A 21,739-nucleotide genomic window follows, 5' to 3' on the forward strand; every position below is an offset into this window, starting at 1 on the left:
TTCCTTACATTTCCGTGACTTCCCGGGACCCGTGCAGCCCTCGTCGCCGCGCGTCACCAAGAACTCCGCGCTGGACTTGAGCAGCTCATCTCGGGAGGGGTCACGATCTACTTATAGCAAATCCCTGTCAACAAATTTATCAAAGCATGTCCAAAGAAGTTTAGCAGTATCACGGAAAACTTATTAAAAGGGTACAATTCTATAGACTATAGGTGTATGACACACGTCAATAAATTCTTACTTTTCTGGAGAGAAATTTTTTTCCATTTCCACTATATCAGCTAAACAGAGGCCAAACATAATATGCTTAGCAGTTTAGAAATTGCAGTTATTGGATATCTCAATAAAATCTTACCAATTATTTTTAATGTAACATAACAATTATGTACTAGATCAGTGAATCACCTGCATCAACGTCAAGAGTGCACTGTTGACATGGTAGTATGTAGGGCAGGAGAGGAACCTCGAAACATCCAGTACTATCGCTGCGGGAATACGTGGTGCCGCCACCTGCTGAAGTCATGTGGAGCATAACGTTAGACCCCATGACCAGGCTCACCAACAGAAACCTGCAAACACAAGTTGTATTATATGCAAAAAAAAAAGACATTGCTAGAATTTTCAAAGATGGATGACATAAATTTAATCATATAAAAATATTTTCACAGTATCTTTAGGCAATTATAATGGTACTTTTTAATACCAGCTTCCAATACAGATGTTATAGTTTTTTTTATTTCCACTTCAATGATAGCTAAGGCAGATCTACTATATTGCCTAAATAATCTTCACTGACAATAAGATTGTTCCTTACATAAATATTAGTTACAAAGACGATAAACTAAAAAGTAGGCCATTCACATTAGCTCAAAAATTTTTTAGAACCCTGTTTAAAGCACCAATTACAATTAACCCACCACTCACTTTGCTCTGCCGGTCTACTTTTCCAACTACTTACCACCACTGCATTTTGACTGTCAAAGCCTGAAAAAACAACTGAAGTACGACTAGGTAAAAATTTTTTTGACAATGTTGTTACGGTTTCATTTCATTTTGATATCAATATAAAATAAACAAATAAAAACACAAAATTGTGACTCAAGAATAAAAATATAACCTCGTCAAAAAATCTCTACCGAGAGAGAGTACGAGAGTTTTACAGATTTTAGTCCAGCCACTACGACACACAGTTATAACACTACGATACATGTTATAGCTGTAACGGCATAACGAAAGTGTTCCACTCACTACATTTAACTTAAATTTTTATGCACTATCAACAAACTTGAATACTACTAGAGAAATGAAACATTATGTTTACTTGGTACCCTTAACACAATATGACACAAAAAAGTTCCACATATATACAGTAACACAACCCAGCATCTGATTGGCTAAAATTATAATCTTTTAAGGAAACCCTCCACAAAAAATTTAACATTAAGAATTACCAAAACATACATAAAAATGGCCAGCACTATGCTAAACCTTTCATAGAGACAGCCATATTTGCATACTTGCATGCATTGATAAATGAGAGACAATGGTGATGAGGTGCATTAGGTACTCACAGTTGGATTTCTCCTGGAACTGCCACTTCTACGCCATGTTGGAGTTCCTCACGAGCTGGCACGGCGACATCATGGATGCCCGCCCGTTCGCAACATATGTCTAAAATTTTGCTTAGATCATGTTCAATTTTTATAAAAAAAAATTTATTTATAAAATCCAAGGTTTTGCTTAATCAAAATCAACCATTCTCAATATTTGACTTAAGTTCTCCAAAAACATTAACAAACCGACCCACACAGAAAAGAAATAAAAATTGCGAAGGCCGCATCAATGTACAGGTATTATAATGTAACCAACATACTGTGATTTCTCAGAAAACAGTAGGAATTTAGAAACACTGTTTTCAGGGTAAATAGAGGAAACACTGTTTTCAGTGTAAATAGAGGAACATCTTAAGTGTTGGAAAAAAGTATTCCTTGAAATTTATTATTTTATTTATGGAAAAGCCGCGACGCGAGAATTTTATCAAGTTTACTTTGGCACACCAATACATGATAGTACCATTTTCCCCTAAAATAAATAATTTTCATATATTTTTCTTATTATTGTTTCAATCAAACCAACAACAAAAAGGAGACTTATAGTGTGGAAAAAGGCCAATCCTTTATTGTCAGTATGATGTTTAATATTGGACTTGTAGTGATAACCATGTCCTGGTTGTATGATTTAAGCAAAGATTCACTACCCAATTGCCAACATGAAGGTTGCTAATTGTTCCATTGAGGAGACTAATACATATAATTTAAGAAAAAAACTTTCTTCTCACATTAAGGACATTCATAATTGTGAGAATGATGCTAAGCCTTCACTTGTAAATACATAATATTTAAAAATTTCATGTTTGGAGATCAGATATCCTAAGTTAATAGTTTATAATTGCTGTTCGCAAGAATTCATGTTTAAGAATATTCACACACCCCTACACAGACAGGTAAGACTTTCTTTTACTTTAAGTCTTAACTGTACAAGCAGGCCTTAAGGCAATTTTAAACCGCTTACTAAATTAAATTTTACAGGATTCATATAACTAAAATTATTAATTAACATTCACACAAGCCCCAGGTAGACTCTTCCAATAAAAAAACTAAAAAAAACTACAAAACCATCACATGATAATTGCTTAAAACCCACCTTACAAGGGAATGTACTCCACACTACAACTGACCCCCAAATGTCCACCTTTCTCAATGAGACACACTCAATCCAGACAAACTATCTTGACCAGAGAACTTTATCTAGCAACTACAGTTCAATTACTGCAGTGCACAATGATCTGACCAATACCTTCAGGCACAGAATGAACCAACAGGGCTGACAAAAAAATGTTTACATTACAACAAAAATAATATGCCACTTAAAAGGCTGTAAATTTAATCACATTTCTTTTCACAGTTCACAATCAACATGGTTTACATGATACTTCATCAACAGTATTACACTTGAAATAAAAATGATACTTACTTTCATTTACAAAACATTGTAAATAAGCTAAAGCATAGCATATCTACATAAAGCAATTTCATTGATATATAACTCAAAGCATTTAACAATTTTAAAAACAAATTTATGTTATCAATTGAAGCAAAAAAGAACACTTAAAATATTTACTTGTTAGCTAACAAGTTGTATTCAATATATGTAACCACTCTTTTAGAAAAACCAATCTTTTACATACACTGGAATTGTGCTGTGTTAAGTAAAACTGTAAAACCAAACAAGAATCCACTCTCACACCAACAAGAATAAATACAGTAGGTACAAAAATTATCTGTAATTTTTTCTTTCCTGATTAAAACATTTCTGAACCCCATCACAAGGTTACAAGATGTGACAGCATTTGGGAATGTACACACAAATAATCTGACTGGTCAGTCTTTTTTTTTCTTAACTGTACTGTGGTGTTAGATTTATAACAGCAAGTTCATGTTACAGAAGATATTTAATACAGAATGCTAAATGCTAGGTACAAACCTTCAATGAGTAGTCATGTACAACAATGTTTGCAAGGGCCAAAAGAATTTAGATGTCATGCTATTTACACTCCAATTAAATTTAAATGATAGGGAATCAACCACATTTTGTGCCACTAACTTTAACACTAACATTTTTTTTTCTATGAGCATACTATTAACACAATGTATTTAATGAGCTTTATATTTATCTGCAAATATTTTTCTTTTCCAAGTTATATATATTTTTTTAAAAAAAACTGGCAAGTAAAAAACCAACACACAATCATTAACTATAGTATTTAAGTTCATTTTACAGGATACACATTGACTAACAAGTGTCGCGTTCCTGAATTTTTTGGCGTAGTAGTCTTTAAAATTCTCTCTTACTTGGTGCAGGCTCTTGTGTGGGTTGCCACAGCTGCACAACTCGGTAACGGGAACATATGGCAGGCCCGGGCTGCGGTTGTGCTGGCGTCGCACGTACCGATATGTGGTGTGAGCCAGTACGTGCGTCCCGCGTGCCTCGTGCTGACGTTTCTGCGTCGCTGTGTGGCGAAACTTAGGGCAGTGACCCTCGCAGCGTGAGCGACGTGGGGTCTACCCACCTAGTTTGTACCCTGATTGCAAAATTTGGGGTCGGCTGGGCCGAAACGTCTTGGAAAGTAGGAGGAGTAGGCGAGGGTTTTTAAGGAAGAGTTAGTGAGCTCTGGGCTTACTGGGCAGGCTCCTGCCTGTTCTGGTAATGAGTCTATAATTATATTATAATGTAATGAATGTTGACACCTTAAATAATTATAATAAATGTTTATTTTTATAGAATGAAGTTTTAAATTATTTAGATTAATTCTTTAATTTAAACCTTTACGAGTAGTAAATAGTCATACCTCTAGAACTCCATGTACGGGGAGGGAACTAACTATGAGGTTCCTTCAGAAATAATAGTACGTAGTAATGTCGTATATCCTCTTGCAGCTCTACCGTAATGATTTGATTATTTTTGTTTACGAGTTAAGTCATTGTTTCCCCCAAAGAAAGTTACCATATGCTATTGTGTATCAGCTTGAGTTTTTATTGTTTGATATTAAACTAACCCCTTACAATTATAATTCAAAACCTCTTTGTTACAATAGTAAAATTGTAAATTTAATTACAAATACAATTACATTTTTATGGTATATACATCTATATGTAAACTTAAAAATTACCTGTAATTTTAACCTACATTTGCGGCCAAAATTTATAAAGAGCTTTAAAACATAATACAGATAAAAAATTTCCTTAGTAAAAAAAATATTTAAGCAGCAGAGAATGAATGATGTTTAGTGGTGGCAATACCTGTATATGTAATTAATCATTAAAAAATTGCATATTTCAGCGATAAATGTAACATATTTAATACATCATGTTTACTTTTTTTAAAATAAAATAAACTTAATGTTAAAGTAGTGAAACAAAATGTGATCAACTCATGGAATACTCATAAAATACATTAGTTGTCCATTATCAAACAAATATTGTAAAGATAATTATGCTCTAACATTACTACTGACAAAGTACAAAAAAATCTGTCTATACATATTCTACTAATATGTATTTGTAAAGTTTTTAACATCAAATAAAAATAAAAAATACTTTACTTTTACTATAAACTAAAATTATAAAATATATGGTTGCTATCTAACACACGTAAGTGAGATTTTTCTCCCAAAATATCCTTTACCTTGTTTGGACGGATAAATAAATGCTAAGGCAGTAATGTAAAACACTATGATTCAAACATTTGATAAACTTAATTTCATTCAAATACTAAAATGTAATGTACCTACTTAAATTCTATAAACCTGAGAAAAAATGTCTATTAACTTAACACATTTGTGCAGACAGATCACATAAATACAAGTCACTAAAATCAAACCTAATATGAAAGACTATTTTAAAAACATTAACATGCAGTTATTGAAGCTACAGGTTATCCACAAAAGCAGCTTTTGGAATGAATTTTTTTCATAAATGTATTGTGCGTGGAATGAAACACTGTATAAAAATATGTTTTTCTTTACCATTAGTTTCTTATTATTACCACAGAATGACATTTCAGTTAACAACACACAAAACAACAAACATTTATGACCAATGGTAATGTTAAACCAACTTACATGTTATACTCAAGTCCTTAAATGTACAACTAATTTTGTACTATTTCAGTGCGCATTTCAACAAATCTAACATTACCATAATTTATTTATTGTATTGATAATGCTACACTAATTTTTATGTAAAATATGACAATATGATAGTATAAATATTTCAATTGACCATTATCATAGTAAAAAAAAAAACACATATGGTTGAACCATTCAACTTTAAAAATATCCACCAATGAACATCCAAATCTTCAGTTTCATGTAATACTAACTCATGGAATGTTTCAAAGTTAATAAATGGAATTCTTGATTGTCTTGAGCAAAATATAGAAAGGACAGTTGAGAATCACTAAGTTTATAAACAAATTCTTGTAACAATATAGCAATAATGAAACATAACTTTAACAAATTAACGCGGACCTGTATTATTTGGTCACAAATGCTGTTCCATTTCCCTTTCCTCTTTTTAACACACTCCAAATTTACCAATATAAAAAAATGGGTGTGTGTACATAAGTACGCACGTGAGAAGTTATACTTCTTTGGCATCATTAAAAAATAGTTTTTAATTGCATGCAAAAATAGTGCGTGGAGTCCCTCCGCACGGAAGAAATGAAACTTCGTAATGTGGAAATGAAAATAGGAAGGGGTAGAAATTGATTTTTAGTGAAATCATATTGTATCAAATCAAACTAAAAAAATAAAGGAAATAAATTTGTAACAATTCATAGATTGATTTTCAGAGAGAAAGAGACACCTATTGAATGTCTATAAAACTAACTTTTTTATGAGAGCAGATTTTCATGAAATAAATCATGAAATCATTCAACAATAAAAGCTGTTTATTTAATTAAGTGGACGGGTTCACCCCAAGGAGAAAATTGACGCGGCGAGACCTCGTGGACATAGAGAAATGACACACACTCACTATTTATGTCTATGAAACATGATTTTTTTCTGTAATTTAAATTGTAATATACAAAAAGGGTATTGAAAATTGAAACAAATATGGTGACACTACAAACTGTCAGGATCTTTATTTTTTTCTTACTCTCTACTTAGTTCCTTACAATAGCATTCACTCTCTCTCTCTTTCTATTCCCCCTCCCCAGGAGCGTTAAACGTTTAACACAACCTTGTTGGAAGTCGCATTAGAAGTATAACTTCAAAAAGAACTACAGACAAGTCAAATGAATAGACAAGCTGCATGAAGTGGTGGGTACAAAAAATGGTCACAAAATTCAAAAGGGGTGATGGGGGGGGGGGGGGGGGAGAGGGGAGAACTGAGACCTGAGTTTTAAGGTGGTTTGCCACAAGCAGGGAATCACGCAACATGGACCTGGCAGTAGTATTAACAGCTTGGAGTAATGATAAGTGCGACGGTTGCGTGTAGGCTTCACATCAGGCATAGCCCAACTATGAGATCTGGGTGGTAACCATACCATTTTATGACTTAGAAAAGAGATTAAGATATTTTGCAAGTATCTAGCGTGGGTTCAAGAATCTTCACCGGGACTTTGATACCCCAATATTACTCTGCAAACACATGTTTAGGCAGTTTCACTGTCCTAAAAATACGTTTTCAAAACAAAATACATAAACAGAACTACTTATCAGACCTCTGCGTATTCTTAAAAACCAACACCACTCAGATATCGTGAACAAATTATAAACCATGTGTTTTTTTTTCTGAAGCTCTGCACACCGTATGTGTCCACGTCGATACGGCCTTTAAGGACGATACATGGCAGCTGCTATCATTATTCTGTCTTTTGCTGTCCCTAGTTTGGAGTTCATCCAGTAAAATGTGCAAAACTGTTATAATATTTCCAGCACTACATAGGTGGAGGATTTTGGGAGAGTAAATAGAGTGAGAATTTTTTGTGCGAAAATTAGACTAAAATTTCTATAAAACATTTGTAGCAACACCAGTCTAAAAATTTCTACTTAAAAATCTTAAATTAATGCCCAAAGACACCAGAAAAGTGTGCATTGTATTTTAACCAGATCAAAACATACTTTTAAAAAACTTCTACATTACAAAATTATTTTACTTTGACATATCTAATGTATACAAATTTGGGCAAATATCATAATTAAATTTTTTTCCTTACAAATTGACTCCCGGTCATTCACTACGAGTTAATATTCTGAGTTTCCACTAGGGTAATGCCTAGAACTATACTTTCGTAGTCCCATTTTTTAAATACTTCTTTGTAAAAAGCTGTAATTAGAAAAGAAAAAAAAAAACCAACATTTCTGGTGAAATCGAGCCATAAGGAGAGCATACTAGTGCAGAGCATTCTTAATGGGATTTTCTGGCTTACAGAAGAACATTATTGAACATTTACTGCAGGTCAACGACAGTAGAGGTGGAACATGTCATGTGTCCAACAGAAATACAACTGCAAGCAGGAAATATAACAATACAAAATGCTTAAAAAGAGATTACATGTGAGGATGTTTTTAACCAAAAGAATGTTGGCTGCAACCAGCAGACATCTTTACTACTAAAACTAAAAATAGGTAAAATGCCAATGAAAGCTGATGTCAGGCTCTTATTTGAATGGAATTGTACACCAAAAACACATCATAAACAATACACACTATTGTATCATTTATCTCGTAAACAGTAAAAAAAAAAAGTTTTCATATTGGCAAATTTGGATATTGTTTCACAAAAAACTACCATGATAATGAAGATTGAGTATTTTTTTAATACTAAGTCAGTGCGACCAAGTAACAGTGAAACATGATTCAAAGACCTTTAAAGAACACGCAACTGAAGCCATAAAATAGTTAGGTAATATGGAATGTAAAAGTTTGTATAACAAAAAATACAAAAACAGCAGGATTACATGTAGGTTGACATTAGAATGTCTGAAGTATCAAATACTTTCATAATTTCATAAAATAATTTTTTATTTACTTTTTCTATTAATATCAATAATTATTTTATTTTATTATTGACTGCATTTTCGAGAACTAATGGCAGGTTGAGAATTTTGTTCAGCTGACTTAGAAATAAGTTTCCACCTTAACCTAGGTTTCTGGCTATGCAACTGCTGCATGCTTCCCTACATTTCATGAGTGGCCAATACTATTAATCAAAGGCACAGAGTTTGTTAACCGACAGTATGTTCCACTTACTTGAACTTCAGCTGGGAAGAGCCAGCACCCACTGTCTTACACCAGCCTACCTTCAACACTCCGCCACACCCTACAGAAACACAAGCTTCACTAGCGCCAACAGGGCGAAGAGCGTGACGAAACTGGCCTGGATGCTCGCCGCTCCAGCTAGGCGACATTTGAACATATCGTACCTACAAAACAAAAGCATAATGTTGCAACACACAACCCTTGAGACAGCTCCAGATTCACTATCCAAACAAAGAAAGAAGTGTAAAAAAAAAATCCATACACACAAAAGAGGGCAAGGAAATCCAAACCAAAGCTGTCTGCTTGCTGTAAGTACTTTTGTACTTCTTGTTTATAACTCTCCGAAGCTGTAAGACTTACAGACTTTAAATTTGGCACGTATATTCGTTTTGCTACATACACATCCGCTAAGAACGTATTTTATGAAAATCAGCTCCCAGGGGAAGGGAATTTTTCAGGGACGTTAATGACCAAAATGTACAGTATTCACTACTGCCGCAGAAGTTTTAATTATGCATTTCAATAAATATTGACTTGATATATTTATAAACTGGAGCAGGCCATTAATATTTAATGATAATATACCAGGCAATAAGTTTACTATGAATCTAAAATTATGAATACTATCATTTTCGTTTATTGAACTTTATATTTTGTTATAAATATACATTAACAAAACAGAAATTAAGATTTTTTTTTTTAATTTTATAGAATTACAAAAATAACTTTGATCATAAAAAATAAAATCATTAATAAATTTTAATATGCACCCAGCAAAACTCGTGAGTACTAGCTAGTTATTTGTAAATATAAAAATGAATGTGTAATTTCTCCCTAACTTTGCCAACCCACATGTTCAAGGTTCAAAAGAAGCAATAAATCATTATAGGAAAGATGAGGAGGGCAAGCAAGTAATGAATTCACTCATCTTGATGGCTGAGTAGTCACTATACTCATATCCCACCAAGATGTTTCTGGCTCGATTCAAGGTGTCGGTCAAACCTGGATTTTCCCCAAGTGTTAAATGTGTTGTCGCAGTGAGCCTGCGGGTTTTCTCAGGGTTCTCTTGTTTCCCCCCCCAAGAATGCATTACGCCGTTGCTTCCACCTCTCTGTTTTAACTTCCAATTGTCTCTAATGACCTCAATGTTAATTAGTAAAATTTCCATTATTATTTATCTCATTCATTCTTTTAATGTTACATCATAAGAAAGTCACTTTCTTCTAGGCTTCTGTGAATTTTTTTTTTGTATTTGAATCAAATTTAGGATGGGATATCCAATTATTATTCACACATATTGAATATTTTTCAAATTGAATTTTAACAGAGAAACATTTTTTCACACTACACAGAAAAAAAAACTTGCAATGCAGTTTCTTAAACCAATAAAAAAATTTTGTTTCAAAATTATATTGTTTATCCAAATGAATATATGTATAAATAAAAATAATAACATTAGAATTTTTAAATCATGATCACATCAAGTTACATATAAAAATTATGTCTGTATAATGTTGCAAACAACGAAATCTAATTTTCTCAATAACCATGCATATTACATTTTTTCCCCCCCAGTTTTTTTTTGTGAATAAGTCCATTTTGGTGTATCTATTGGTAGAGCCCAGATTTAACGGTTTTATTATTTGTGAAATTTCGTCCTAATGATTTTGAGATTTCGTCTTTATCGTCATAAAAATTCAGATTTTTTTTTTGGTATTGCCTTTATGATTTATTTAGGAGATTTAAGATCAATAATAGTAAATGTAATTGCAACCCCTTTTATTAATATTTACAATTTTTGCTCAAAGTAAGTTAAGACAGTGTTAAAAGTAAATAAATATTAACGGCGTAGATTGTGTATTAGAGGAAAGTATAAAAACATTATGAACATAACTTAGGACCTCATAATTTTGGCATTATTCTTCCCATATTTGGTGAAGGTGCATTTACCGTGTTTTATCGCACAATGGTCGCACGCGCGTAATCGTCGCAACCATATTTTAAGCTGTCAAATTTGGGATAAAAAAAACTTTTCGCGTAAACGTCGCATGATGTTTTTGGTCCCGCTAGTAGATGCCGAGTGCTTTGTGTAGGTATCTTTTCCGTATAAAACAATGTATTTTAAAGTAGAAATCTAATATTTATTTGGTCATTACCACTTACTTAATAAATTAATGGAAAAATATGAAGTTGTTTGACGTGTAAATTTTCTTATAAAGACGTTTTTAAAAGGTATTTCCTTTATCTGATTGTCTGCGTTACCGCGGCGTACCGCTTATAAAAATGTAGTCAGCGCATCATTCATGTTTGGTTATGTTGCTTCCTGTATAGAGCGCGCGCACGTAGTTGAATATTGATATCTCGCCGAGTGCATGCAACGCGCGCTCTCTGTCAGGTGCCGAGTTAACTACATTTGATAGCCCGCATTCTTTCATGGTGTGTACTACGACACATTAGTTCACGTCAGATTCAAAGGGCTTGTGTTCGCGTTAAGAGTTTTGGTTTTTCTATTTAAAGTTGAAGAAAGATTTTTGTTTAAGGAATTATTAATATAGATTGTTTGGTGTGCTCTTGTATACTACACATTTTTTTTATACATACTTTTCAAACTTGATTTTAGAATAAAATGTGCGACAATTATACGAGAAAACACGGTATATACAGGTGCCAGTATTTTATTTTGGTGAACATTATTCATGATTCACGAGAAAGCAACCATAGTTAGAAGTTCAGCATTCTCAGGCAAAAGAGATCTTCTCTGGTCACTGACAATGACAGAATACTTTGAAAATGACCTTTCAGTGTCAACATTTGATGTTGGTATCTACATTAATTTGAGTGCAGCTGCACCAAACTCAGGGAAGTCACATTTCAGTTGACACAAGAGGTTCACTATGTCTACACTGGCTGTGTGTGGTTTTTGTAGTTCACTGTTTACAAGCTTTTTAAGGACCATATAACCTGCTGCTATCGCAGTTCTTGGCACATTTTGCAGGAAAGGTAGAGTATCAACCATTTTTGAGAACTTTTTGTCTTCTATGCTGACATTCCCAATATTTTTGAGGTTCAGCAGGGCATCAGTATCACGAAAAAGTGCATGAGATTGATCACTTGAGAAAAAATCATGTAGCTTTAGTAAGCTAAGCTGTGATGTCTTTTTGAGCTGTTCTTTCAAGGCTGCAGACTGAACACTTTTCATTTATCTCAGTAACTTTTCAACAGCCTCTGGAAAAATTCCTTTTGTTAGAACTTCCAATGAAATTTGAAGCTTCTGAAGCTTTGAATAGAGGAGGTGGGCAGTTGGGTAAGAGGATCCCTCCAAAAAGTTTATTGTGTAAACAAAGCAGGCACAATTTTCAGTGACAAACACACACTGAGCTTCAAGGGCTTGTTATCTCAGTTTCTTGCAGTCCCTTTATGAATTTCACACCAGCATTATTTTCTTCACTCAATTGTTCGAAGAAGCTAACAATGTTTTGCAGGTGATCAGCCAGGTAGAAAACAGCATAAAACCACGTATTCCATTGTGTCACAATGGGCATTGGAAACATCTTCACGTTATCTTTTCCATTCTTGTCCCTCAAAAAGTTGAGGTAGGCATGCCGTCTCTTTCGTGTGTTCAAAAAAGAATTTTTTACCTTGATCACAAAGAGGTTTAATTCCTCCAAACTATTCTGCCAGATCTGCCCAACCAGATTGATTTTATGTGCCCAGCACTGCACGTGGTACACATGTTCACCAAATATACCTTTCAAAGTGCTTGCAGATCTGGTCATATATCTAGCACCGTCAGTTACATATGCAACTATGTTTTATTCTTTGATTTCATAATTGGTGCAAGTCAATCACAGCTTTCGAGCAGTTGACAGCATTAGCAACTTCAAGTACACATGATGCTCCAAGTAAAATGCTATGTTCTGCCCCTGGTTGCAATATCTGGAAAAGAATATTGAACACACAGTTATTTGCTTTATCTGTGGTTTCATCTGCCATAATTACGACTTTCTGGTCTGCCACTTTTTCTCTGATCTCTGCCTCTTTCTTTTCCCTTAAAAGAGGAATATATTTTTTTCTTACCCAGTCTCCACTAGGTATATCACCAGCACCACTGACATGTTTTGCTAGCCATTCCCTAAGTTTGCAGTTGTCCAGTTTCTCAACAGGAATTCCAACCGCAATAAATGTTTCAACTGTTTTCAGTACAAATTCATCTTTTTGTTCCTTGGCTCATTTTAGCACTGGCCCTGCCTCATCAATTGAACGCTGCCGTTTTGAAGTATGTTGCCTTTGCTTCCCATTTTTGTGTCTCTCTGACTGAATGTGTTTGTTAAATGTATCTTTCCTTTCAAACTCTAAATGACAGTTTCAAAATTTACACATCAATATTTTACTACCACTCATATAAAACCCTTCTTTTGAAAATTCTGCTGCACGTGCAGCCACTGTTGGTTTATTTTTAGGCATATTTTGGTTTATTACACAATGTTGCTAACCTTTTCCTAAGACAGCAAGGTAGAAAAAAAATCCACAGAAACTTAATGAAAGTAAAAAGTTTTAAAATGTAATGAAAATATAACTCAATTTATGTTGCAGCACGGTAAATACATCACGGACATTGTAAAATGCATTTTTTTTATGTTTACAAAAATAATGTTGTTTGATGCAATCATGCCAATACACAAAACATTAATATTCTTTTCTCTTAACACATGCGATGCGTGCTGCACTTCATCAAGATTTTAAAGTTTCGGGTGCTGCGGTACACTTATTTAGTCAGAAAACGATACATTTTTTCCTGGCTTTTAAATTACGTTATAAAACATGCACACGGAAAATTATTACGCTCAACACAAGTGTGTTTGCGTCGTGTTGGCTAACGGTGTCTATTTACAATCTTCGCATAATGGCGGCACTGTTTTTCTAACGTGTTTATATAACCAAAAACGAAAAAAATTATTATATGTGTAAAGACTATGAAATATTAAAGTCTTCTGTTAGATTTATATACTATTGCAAAAGTGTGTTTGAAACGCCTACAAAGATAGTTGTTACAAGAAACGACATTAACAAGAATTTGTCATCTAACTGGCGATGTTATTGTTATGTATTTCGTGTTCATATGGTACGTAATCTATTTTTCGTGTTCTGGTGGTGTTAACACTCAATATCGCGTTATTTCGCGTACGCGGACAAATCATAGCTCTATCTATTGGTAATGAAAATTTTTTAAAAATTATTCTATATGAAATGTCCAATTAAATACCAAATTATTCACGAATACTGAAAATTTTTCAAATGCTCACAGACCTAACTCCGTGGTTATAAAATAGCACTGCCAAACAAACAGCCTCTTTGCCACACACCTGGTAGGCTTGTCATTCACAATGTTGCTGAACTCTGCTTCCACCAACTGGCCGTCAAAATACGTGATGGGGTCTTCAAACGGATACTCATAGCCTTGCAGACACTCGCACTTGTATCCTCCCAGCTCGAAACCTCGTCCCTGGATCGGCACGCACTGTGCAACACACGTTTTAGCAAACCTGTACATAACTATTATCATTATGTACAACAGATCATGTACATATACACTTCAAAATTGCACATATTTTCACATTGTTCACAAACGAAACAAGATGTATTTCTCCAACCAATGACTAAGGACAAGATTGTACGGTGCATTGCAATAAAACCACAATAACACTGAAAGCATGTCATTACAATATAACACCGAACTGCAACTTAATATACCATGAAGCACTGACATGCAACTAAAATCATGAAAACATTCAGCATTTTTAATCAAAACTTAAATCAAAAAAATGTATTCTAATATAGCAATCAAACATGTAATAAATGGGTTGGACAAAATTAATTTCACCTTTTTGATCTTTCAACTGTTATTAGTAACTAATTATTACATTACTACATTGGTACATTCATCAAACACAGAAATACTTGCCAATTTATTTTTAATTGTTACAAACTGACCTACAATCAAAAATATTCAATATGTACATTTAGATTTAAAAATGGTAGTCTAAGACTGCTAACAAGTACTTGATATTTTGCATAGTACTCACGTAGGATGTTTTCTCATCACATTTGTGGGTGTCCTTGAAGGCATTGGGGACATAGTACTTGTCAGGACACTGATTGATATCCAACTGCAATATGTTCATGTCCACGGCTATCACACCCCTGGAACACAGACATCTGATAGTGAACACTCGCCCCTACCTCTAAAACTCAATACTACCAAGGTACTCCAACTACTCTACTCATTACATTCCACTCTAGAAGGAAGCACTCAACTCACTTGAACTCCAGTTTGACTTTCAGACTGTCCCAGCCAAAAAATGGTGCAGCGTAGGTGATGAGCCATTTCTTGACTTTTCCATCGCAGTCAAAATAAGGTCTCGTCCAGTAGCCGTGGTCCAAGTTGGCAGCCCTGCAGCCATACACACAACAAAATGTCATCAAAGAACCTCAAATTTTAAAATAAAAATGATACAAATTATAATACTTGCCGGTAGAAATTTGGATAGTGTTCATATTTCTTCATTGTTTCTCCTGTTTCATTGAATCGTATTTTTATCTTCATGTAAAATTTCTCCAAAGAATCAAAGTTAGTTGACCACCGTTGCTTCAGAAATTGGAAAAATTCCTTGTTCGTGTATAGTTCCTCTGTGGATAAGAAATATTAACATTACACACTCATATATACAAAAAGTTAAAAATTAAACTAAGAACTTTAACAAATGTGTGTAGGTGCAAATTGAAAGACATATGCTACTTAAGGATTCAAAATGATATTTTTTTGGCATATTTATATTATCCAACACACAGCAAAGAAGTTTAAAAAAAAATTGCTTGCATTAAACCTTGCATAAATTCTCATGACCAGTTACTGTTAAATTTTTTGTTTTTAGAATGGCAATTATCAGTGACTTATCAAGAAGTTCACCTGTTTTGTTGAGACGGGCCAGATCTTCCACATTCAGTTTTCGAGTGCCAACCTCCTTCTTATAAGCATAAGGTGCAAACAATGTTCGGTTGGTGAACTTGTTACGCTCCCAGTACATCCCAGCGGACCAAATCTTGGAATCTCCGAGAACAAGTGCTAGCGTCTCGCCAATCATCTGATCTTCAGACAGGGGACGGTCCGGGACACGTTTCCCAGAGTAGACCTCCTTGGGATCTGCGATCTACAACATTTCAGTGGTGAAAATATGTTGCATATGTACGTATTTGGAAAGTCTGGAGGGACTGAAGGCTTCTAAGTACTGACATAAAAAGTCAAAACTTAATCAGTCTGAGTTAAAGTAATTTTAAATGTGTGTGTGTATATATATGAGTGAAATTAAATATTCATTTTCTATACTAACGTTAGGATCTTCATTGTGGATAAAAATTTTCTCTGTGAGTGTGTGTGCATGTATAATATTCTGTGTTATAATTACAAAATAAAAATAAAAAATTACTTTTAGGCTAATCCTCAATACTGGAATACAAATTCTACACAATAAATAAAGCTCAAACAATATGGTTAGCTTGAATATGTGATGGTATATGGAAAATTATAACTAAGGATGTAAAATTATTAACAAATAAACCATTTGTGTCAGCTCAAATATTTGTTAAACGACTGGAAGTTAGGTTGGGCACATCATTTAAAAAACAAAAGTTATTGTCAACATTATAATTGGGTTCCAACATTAATGCACACCACGATATAGATTATATTTTAATGTTTTAATAATAAATCCCGGCCAACTGTTGTCAATGGTAGAGAACGAAATTCATACCTTAGGACTTCTGAAATTCCGACGAGTACTCAATATTAGTCAACAGACTCGATTGTATTTAATTCATTTCTTCACTCATAAAATATAATCTCATACAATTATCACTTCAAAAGGAAAAACACGGCCTTCGTATTTCTTTTTAATTATTTCCTTTTCGAGCATATCAATTCTTCCATTCATTTTAAAACTCCTCTCTAAGCATAGAGTAATGTACATACAATATGACAATTCCAATACCATAGCACATACTTCAATATATCAAACAAACATGGCACTGAAAACTAAATATATATTGATTCACAAAACCAATGCAAAAAGTTCATCTGTAACAATATTTCGTTACAATTTGCATAAAATGATAAGTGTGGGTTCATTTAAGTTGATGTTCAAGATCAAGATGAATTACAATTCAAAAATATGATCAAGATAAATATAGTTTTTTTCAAACCTTTTAAAGGATGAAACTTAAAAAAAAATTGCTGTGTTTTGCCAAAAATATATTGTTTAAAAATAATTTTCTTATGGAAAACTGACCATGTGAGATGCTTCCTCTTATCAGTTGCCACAATTGGTATCTCTTGGGATAAATTTAACTCATATTTTAATTTTTGCTGAATAAAACTGCATGCACACAACATGAAAACACAAATTTCAAAACTAAAGCACAAGAAATGGAAGATTACACGGTACCTGCAAAAATGCACTGATGAAGTTTGCAAGCCTAACTGCCATTTTTGCTTCATTTTCAAATTGCTTTTCCGCCCCAAACGAAATGTCACCAAAGAGAACCAAGTCTTGTGGATGATACCTGCAATAAATAATTTTTCAATAATTCTCTCTCAACATTTTCAAGATTACCATCCACATGAACAAAATTAAAACACTCATTTTTTTAATGTAAACTCTTAAATGCACTGGCTTGCCTTAGGGTAAGAACATAAAACTGAATATTTATGCATTTGGCCTGACAGAAAATGGTGAGGTTTTAATTAGAACAGATGCTTTAGAGTAGGGGAACTTTAAAGATTACAGATGGTTCTGAACCAATTGTGTACCTATTAAGCAGTCTTCATGAATTTTAGTCACACTGGGGTTTTTAAGGGGCCCACCTAGTCAAAGGGGGTACATATTTGTGAGAGGCGAGACAGTAAGTGTGACGCTTGCTGGTGCTTCTAGCACGATATTGCCTCTGAACGCAAGCCTTTGAACTGAAGCGCAGTCTTCTCATTTTACATAGGACAACCATGAGATTGGAGTGGTAACCATGACATTATATGGCGGAGAAAGACAAAGGTGTAATACAAGGCCCTCGAGTGATTTGAAGAATCAATACAGGATGTTCCATGCCTAAAAACTACTCTGTAAACACGTGTTTTAATCCTATTCACTCCCCTAAAACACAGTTTAAAAAACAAACATATGGGAACAGAAATTATCTACCCTAAGCATATACTTGAATGCTCTTTGTTAACAGACCCCACTCCGATATATCTTGAGCAGTTTTCAAGTTGTGTGGGTTCTTCTAGTAGGCAGGCCCCTTAAACTCACAAGCTTCAACACCAGAGAATTTTTTTTAAATTTATTTATGCTTAATGTCTTGTCGACAGCACAATCATTAGAGGCAGTGGCACACGATACTGAACATGGATGCTGGGATGGTCTGTTTTAAAGAACTATCCCAGCATTTGACTGGAGTGATTTCAGGCAACCATGGAAAACTGAATGAAAAATGGCTGTACTGGGAATCCAACTTGTTTTTTCTGGAATACTAGTCCTGTGCCTTACCAATGAGCCACTAGCTCCAGAATATAAAGTTGCATTTAAATATTTCAAAGCTTTGATTATTTTATTTATTTTTTTTAATATGTCACATGCCCAACAACAGCAGAGGGCTTAGGCGGTGGGCACAACATGTACAGACAAATATGGGGGACACACTCCTTACTGGTACTAAAAGCAGGCAAGCACAACCTCAGTGGGATCCCCAGCAGGTAGGCACATCCACAATTGGCCAACACACGCAAGGTCAGTGAGCCCCACACATAGAGACCAAAATTGAACAGAACAGATACAAACACATAGAACAAACACAAAAATAAAAATAAACATACTGTGTTTTCTCGTATAATCGTCGCACATTTTATTATAAAATCAAGTTTGAAAAGTAGGGGTGCGACCATTATGCGTAAAAAAAATTTTTTGTTAGGTAAAGTTATTCATAAAAACAAAACCTGTTCATGGAAAGTACGTTTATTTAAAAAAAGGTGGAGTATACAAGAGCACGCCAAACAATCTATATTAATAATTCCTTAAACAAAAACCTTTCTTCAACTTTAAATAGAAAAACCAAAAATCTAACGCGAACGCAAGCCACTTGAATCTGACGTGAAGTAACGTGTCGTAGCACACAATTGCCACGAAAGAATGCGGGCTATCAAATGCAGTTAACTCGGCGCCTGACAGATAGCGCGTGTTGCATCCAATCGGCGAGATATCGATATTCGACTACGTGCACGCACTCTATACGGGAAGCAACATAACCAAACATGAATGATGCGCTGGCTACATTTTTGTAAGCAGTACGCCGCGGTAACGCAATCAGATAAAGGAAATACCGTTTAAAAATGTCTTTAAAAGAAAATTTACACGTCAGACAACTTTGTATTTCCGTTAATTAAATAAATAAGTGGTAATAACCGAAACAAATTTTAGATTATACCTACACCGCGGCGACGCAGACAATCAGATAAAGGAAATAACGTTTAAAAACGCCTTTATAAGAAAATTTACACGTCAAACAACTTCATATATTTCCGTTAATTTAATAAGTGGTAATGACCAAATAAATATTAGATTTCTACTTTAAAATACATTGTTTTATACGGAAAAGATACCTACACAAAGCGCTCGGCATCTACTATCGGGACCAAAAACATCTTGCGACGTTTACGCGAGAAGTTTTTTTATCCCAATTTTGACAGCCTAAAATATGGTTGCGACGATTACGCGCGTGCGACCATTAAGCTATAAAACAGTGTAAAATAAAATAAAAATGATAAGAATAATTGCAAAAAAATAATAACCTATTTTGTTGGATCTCTTACCGTTTGCATGTTTTCTCATTGACACCCAGTATAAACTTCAGAGCTTGGTCTACATTCAACTTCTTCATGAAAAGTGACGAGGGTCCTTCAGTGTAGTTGCGATACTCGTAGAACCTGTCCAGATACATTTCCTTCATGTACGATTTTGCTCTCTGCCATTCCACTGGCATCTTGTGCACCCCTGCGAAGAAAACACAACACGCATAACATATAAGCCATAGATAACTGCAGTGTGAGGAATGTACACACATCAAAACAAAACACAAAATATATTGCAAAATATAAACTAACTGACTGTCCAAAATCTTAGTACTCACTTTTGTAACTTTTCTTGAAAAATATTATTCAGTAGAATCCCGCTGATGCGACCCCTCACGGTTCCCGGAAAAACGGACTTATAAACGGAATGGTCGCAATAGAGAATTCGGGTCAATTTTTACCCCCCCCCCCCCCCCTCACCCTCTCTTCTCGCAAATATATCCAAACACGTAAAATACTCGCGCTAAATGAATTCGCATCACGCGAGTTGGGCTATGCTAGCCGGCTGGTTGTTATTTTCGTTCAAAATGTGGCGAAGGAACTTGTGTGGATCAGGTAGAAAACATTCGGCTATAAACGAAAGATATAAGAACAATGCTATCCTGAAATGCTGTGACATGTTTTTGGAGTAGATAATCACAGCGACAGACCTACAGGATGCGCTCCCGCCCTGCCATCAGCGATGTTTATTTTGAAAGCTCAAGCAATTATCTTTTCCTGGTCCCTTCGCAGCGTAAAAAAAAAATGTTGGAATGCAGATGGAAAAGTAACTATGCAGTAAAATAAATATATTTACGGCCCTGCTAAATGTTTCTATTCAATAAAATTCGAGGTATTAATGATTTTTCAGCAGAAACTGCTGTGTGACTAATTAACAAATTGTATCATAATAACTTAAACTTATAAAGTATTTATTAACGGCGAAGGACAGTTGTATAAGCCCATAAAAATATTTATTTTACCGAGAATGGACTGTACAACTTGGCTTTTGTCGCACATGGTGTGGGAGCGGAGGAGGATGCTGAAAGTTTCTCACGCAGAAGGTTGAAATAAGGGAGGGAATGTGTTGAAATGTTAGCTAGTAAAGGAGGGGGGGGGGGGGTTGTTTTTACAATGTTTGTCGCTCTGGGAGGGATGACCCTTGAAGAATTAGCAGGGGATGGGAGAGGTAAGCGTCAGTCACGTCACGTATGACGTCAAGCTACCGGGCGGGTAAGATAACATGACAGCTGAGACAGCTTTTCGTGCGATAGTGGAGGCACCGAGCATGGCTAGTGTCTGCCGCGTGGACAGTCTAGAGGGGTGGTATCTATTTTTAGCCGTCGTTTGTATGCCTGCCTGCTTACAGTACAGCTCCCGCCAAAATAAACGTGAACACATAGCACCCAACAAAGTGTAACAGACTTGTTTTTCAGCTGATTTTACTCAAATTTTCGACTTTCTCTGCTTAAATTTTTCACGGTTTCTCAAAAAACGGTCGTATAAACGGAATGGACGCATCAGCGGGATTCTACTGTACATATTTTGTGATGAGTTAAATCAATTCTTTGATACCACTGATTATTATGTTAAGCACTAAGGCTGATAGCCCCAATCTCATTCATTTCCAAAAGTTTTTTTTAGTAAAATTTTGTTCTATTAGTTAATTTACTACATTTAGGCCTGATAAAATTGGCAGTAAATATTTGCAACCAAAATATGTTTACTGCTTGTTAAAATCAACATAGCAATGTTGGTGTTAACAAGTGTGTTTGTGCTGGTAGAGTATTTTTCTTTTTTGGAAGCATCAAAACTTAAATCAATATGACTGTTTTATGATATGCTGGGAAGAGTAGCAAGTAAGGCATGTGTTTAAATATCTCAGGGAGGTGTTTAGGAATTGATGAGGGGTTAACGTAAACACTGAATGAAACAGTGAGATATAGCAGCGTCTGGAAAGACTGAAAGGAACACAATTTGTG

General features: G+C 34.6%; 1 protein-coding gene across 1 annotated transcript in view; it reads right to left on the reverse strand.

Moving 5' to 3' along the window:
- Window positions 1–2,911: 2,911 nt before the first annotated feature.
- Window positions 2,912–21,739, reverse strand: part of LOC134542961 (uncharacterized) — a 51,735-nt gene continuing 32,907 nt past the window's right edge. The window contains exons 7-14 of the mRNA XM_063387587.1: window positions 19,740–19,920; window positions 17,326–17,443; window positions 15,795–16,035; window positions 15,358–15,514; window positions 15,147–15,278; window positions 14,911–15,028; window positions 14,191–14,345; window positions 2,912–8,991 (exon numbers count right to left, since the gene is read on the reverse strand). Of these exons, the coding sequence (XP_063243657.1) occupies window positions 8,889–8,991; window positions 14,191–14,345; window positions 14,911–15,028; window positions 15,147–15,278; window positions 15,358–15,514; window positions 15,795–16,035; window positions 17,326–17,443; window positions 19,740–19,920 (1,205 nt within the window). The 3' untranslated portion in view covers window positions 2,912–8,888. The remainder of the gene's footprint in view (window positions 8,992–14,190; window positions 14,346–14,910; window positions 15,029–15,146; window positions 15,279–15,357; window positions 15,515–15,794; window positions 16,036–17,325; window positions 17,444–19,739; window positions 19,921–21,739) is intronic.

This window comes from Bacillus rossius (assembly GCF_032445375.1).
Source record: "Bacillus rossius redtenbacheri isolate Brsri chromosome 9 unlocalized genomic scaffold, Brsri_v3 Brsri_v3_scf9_2, whole genome shotgun sequence".
Taxonomy (NCBI): domain Eukaryota; kingdom Metazoa; phylum Arthropoda; class Insecta; order Phasmatodea; family Bacillidae; genus Bacillus; species Bacillus rossius.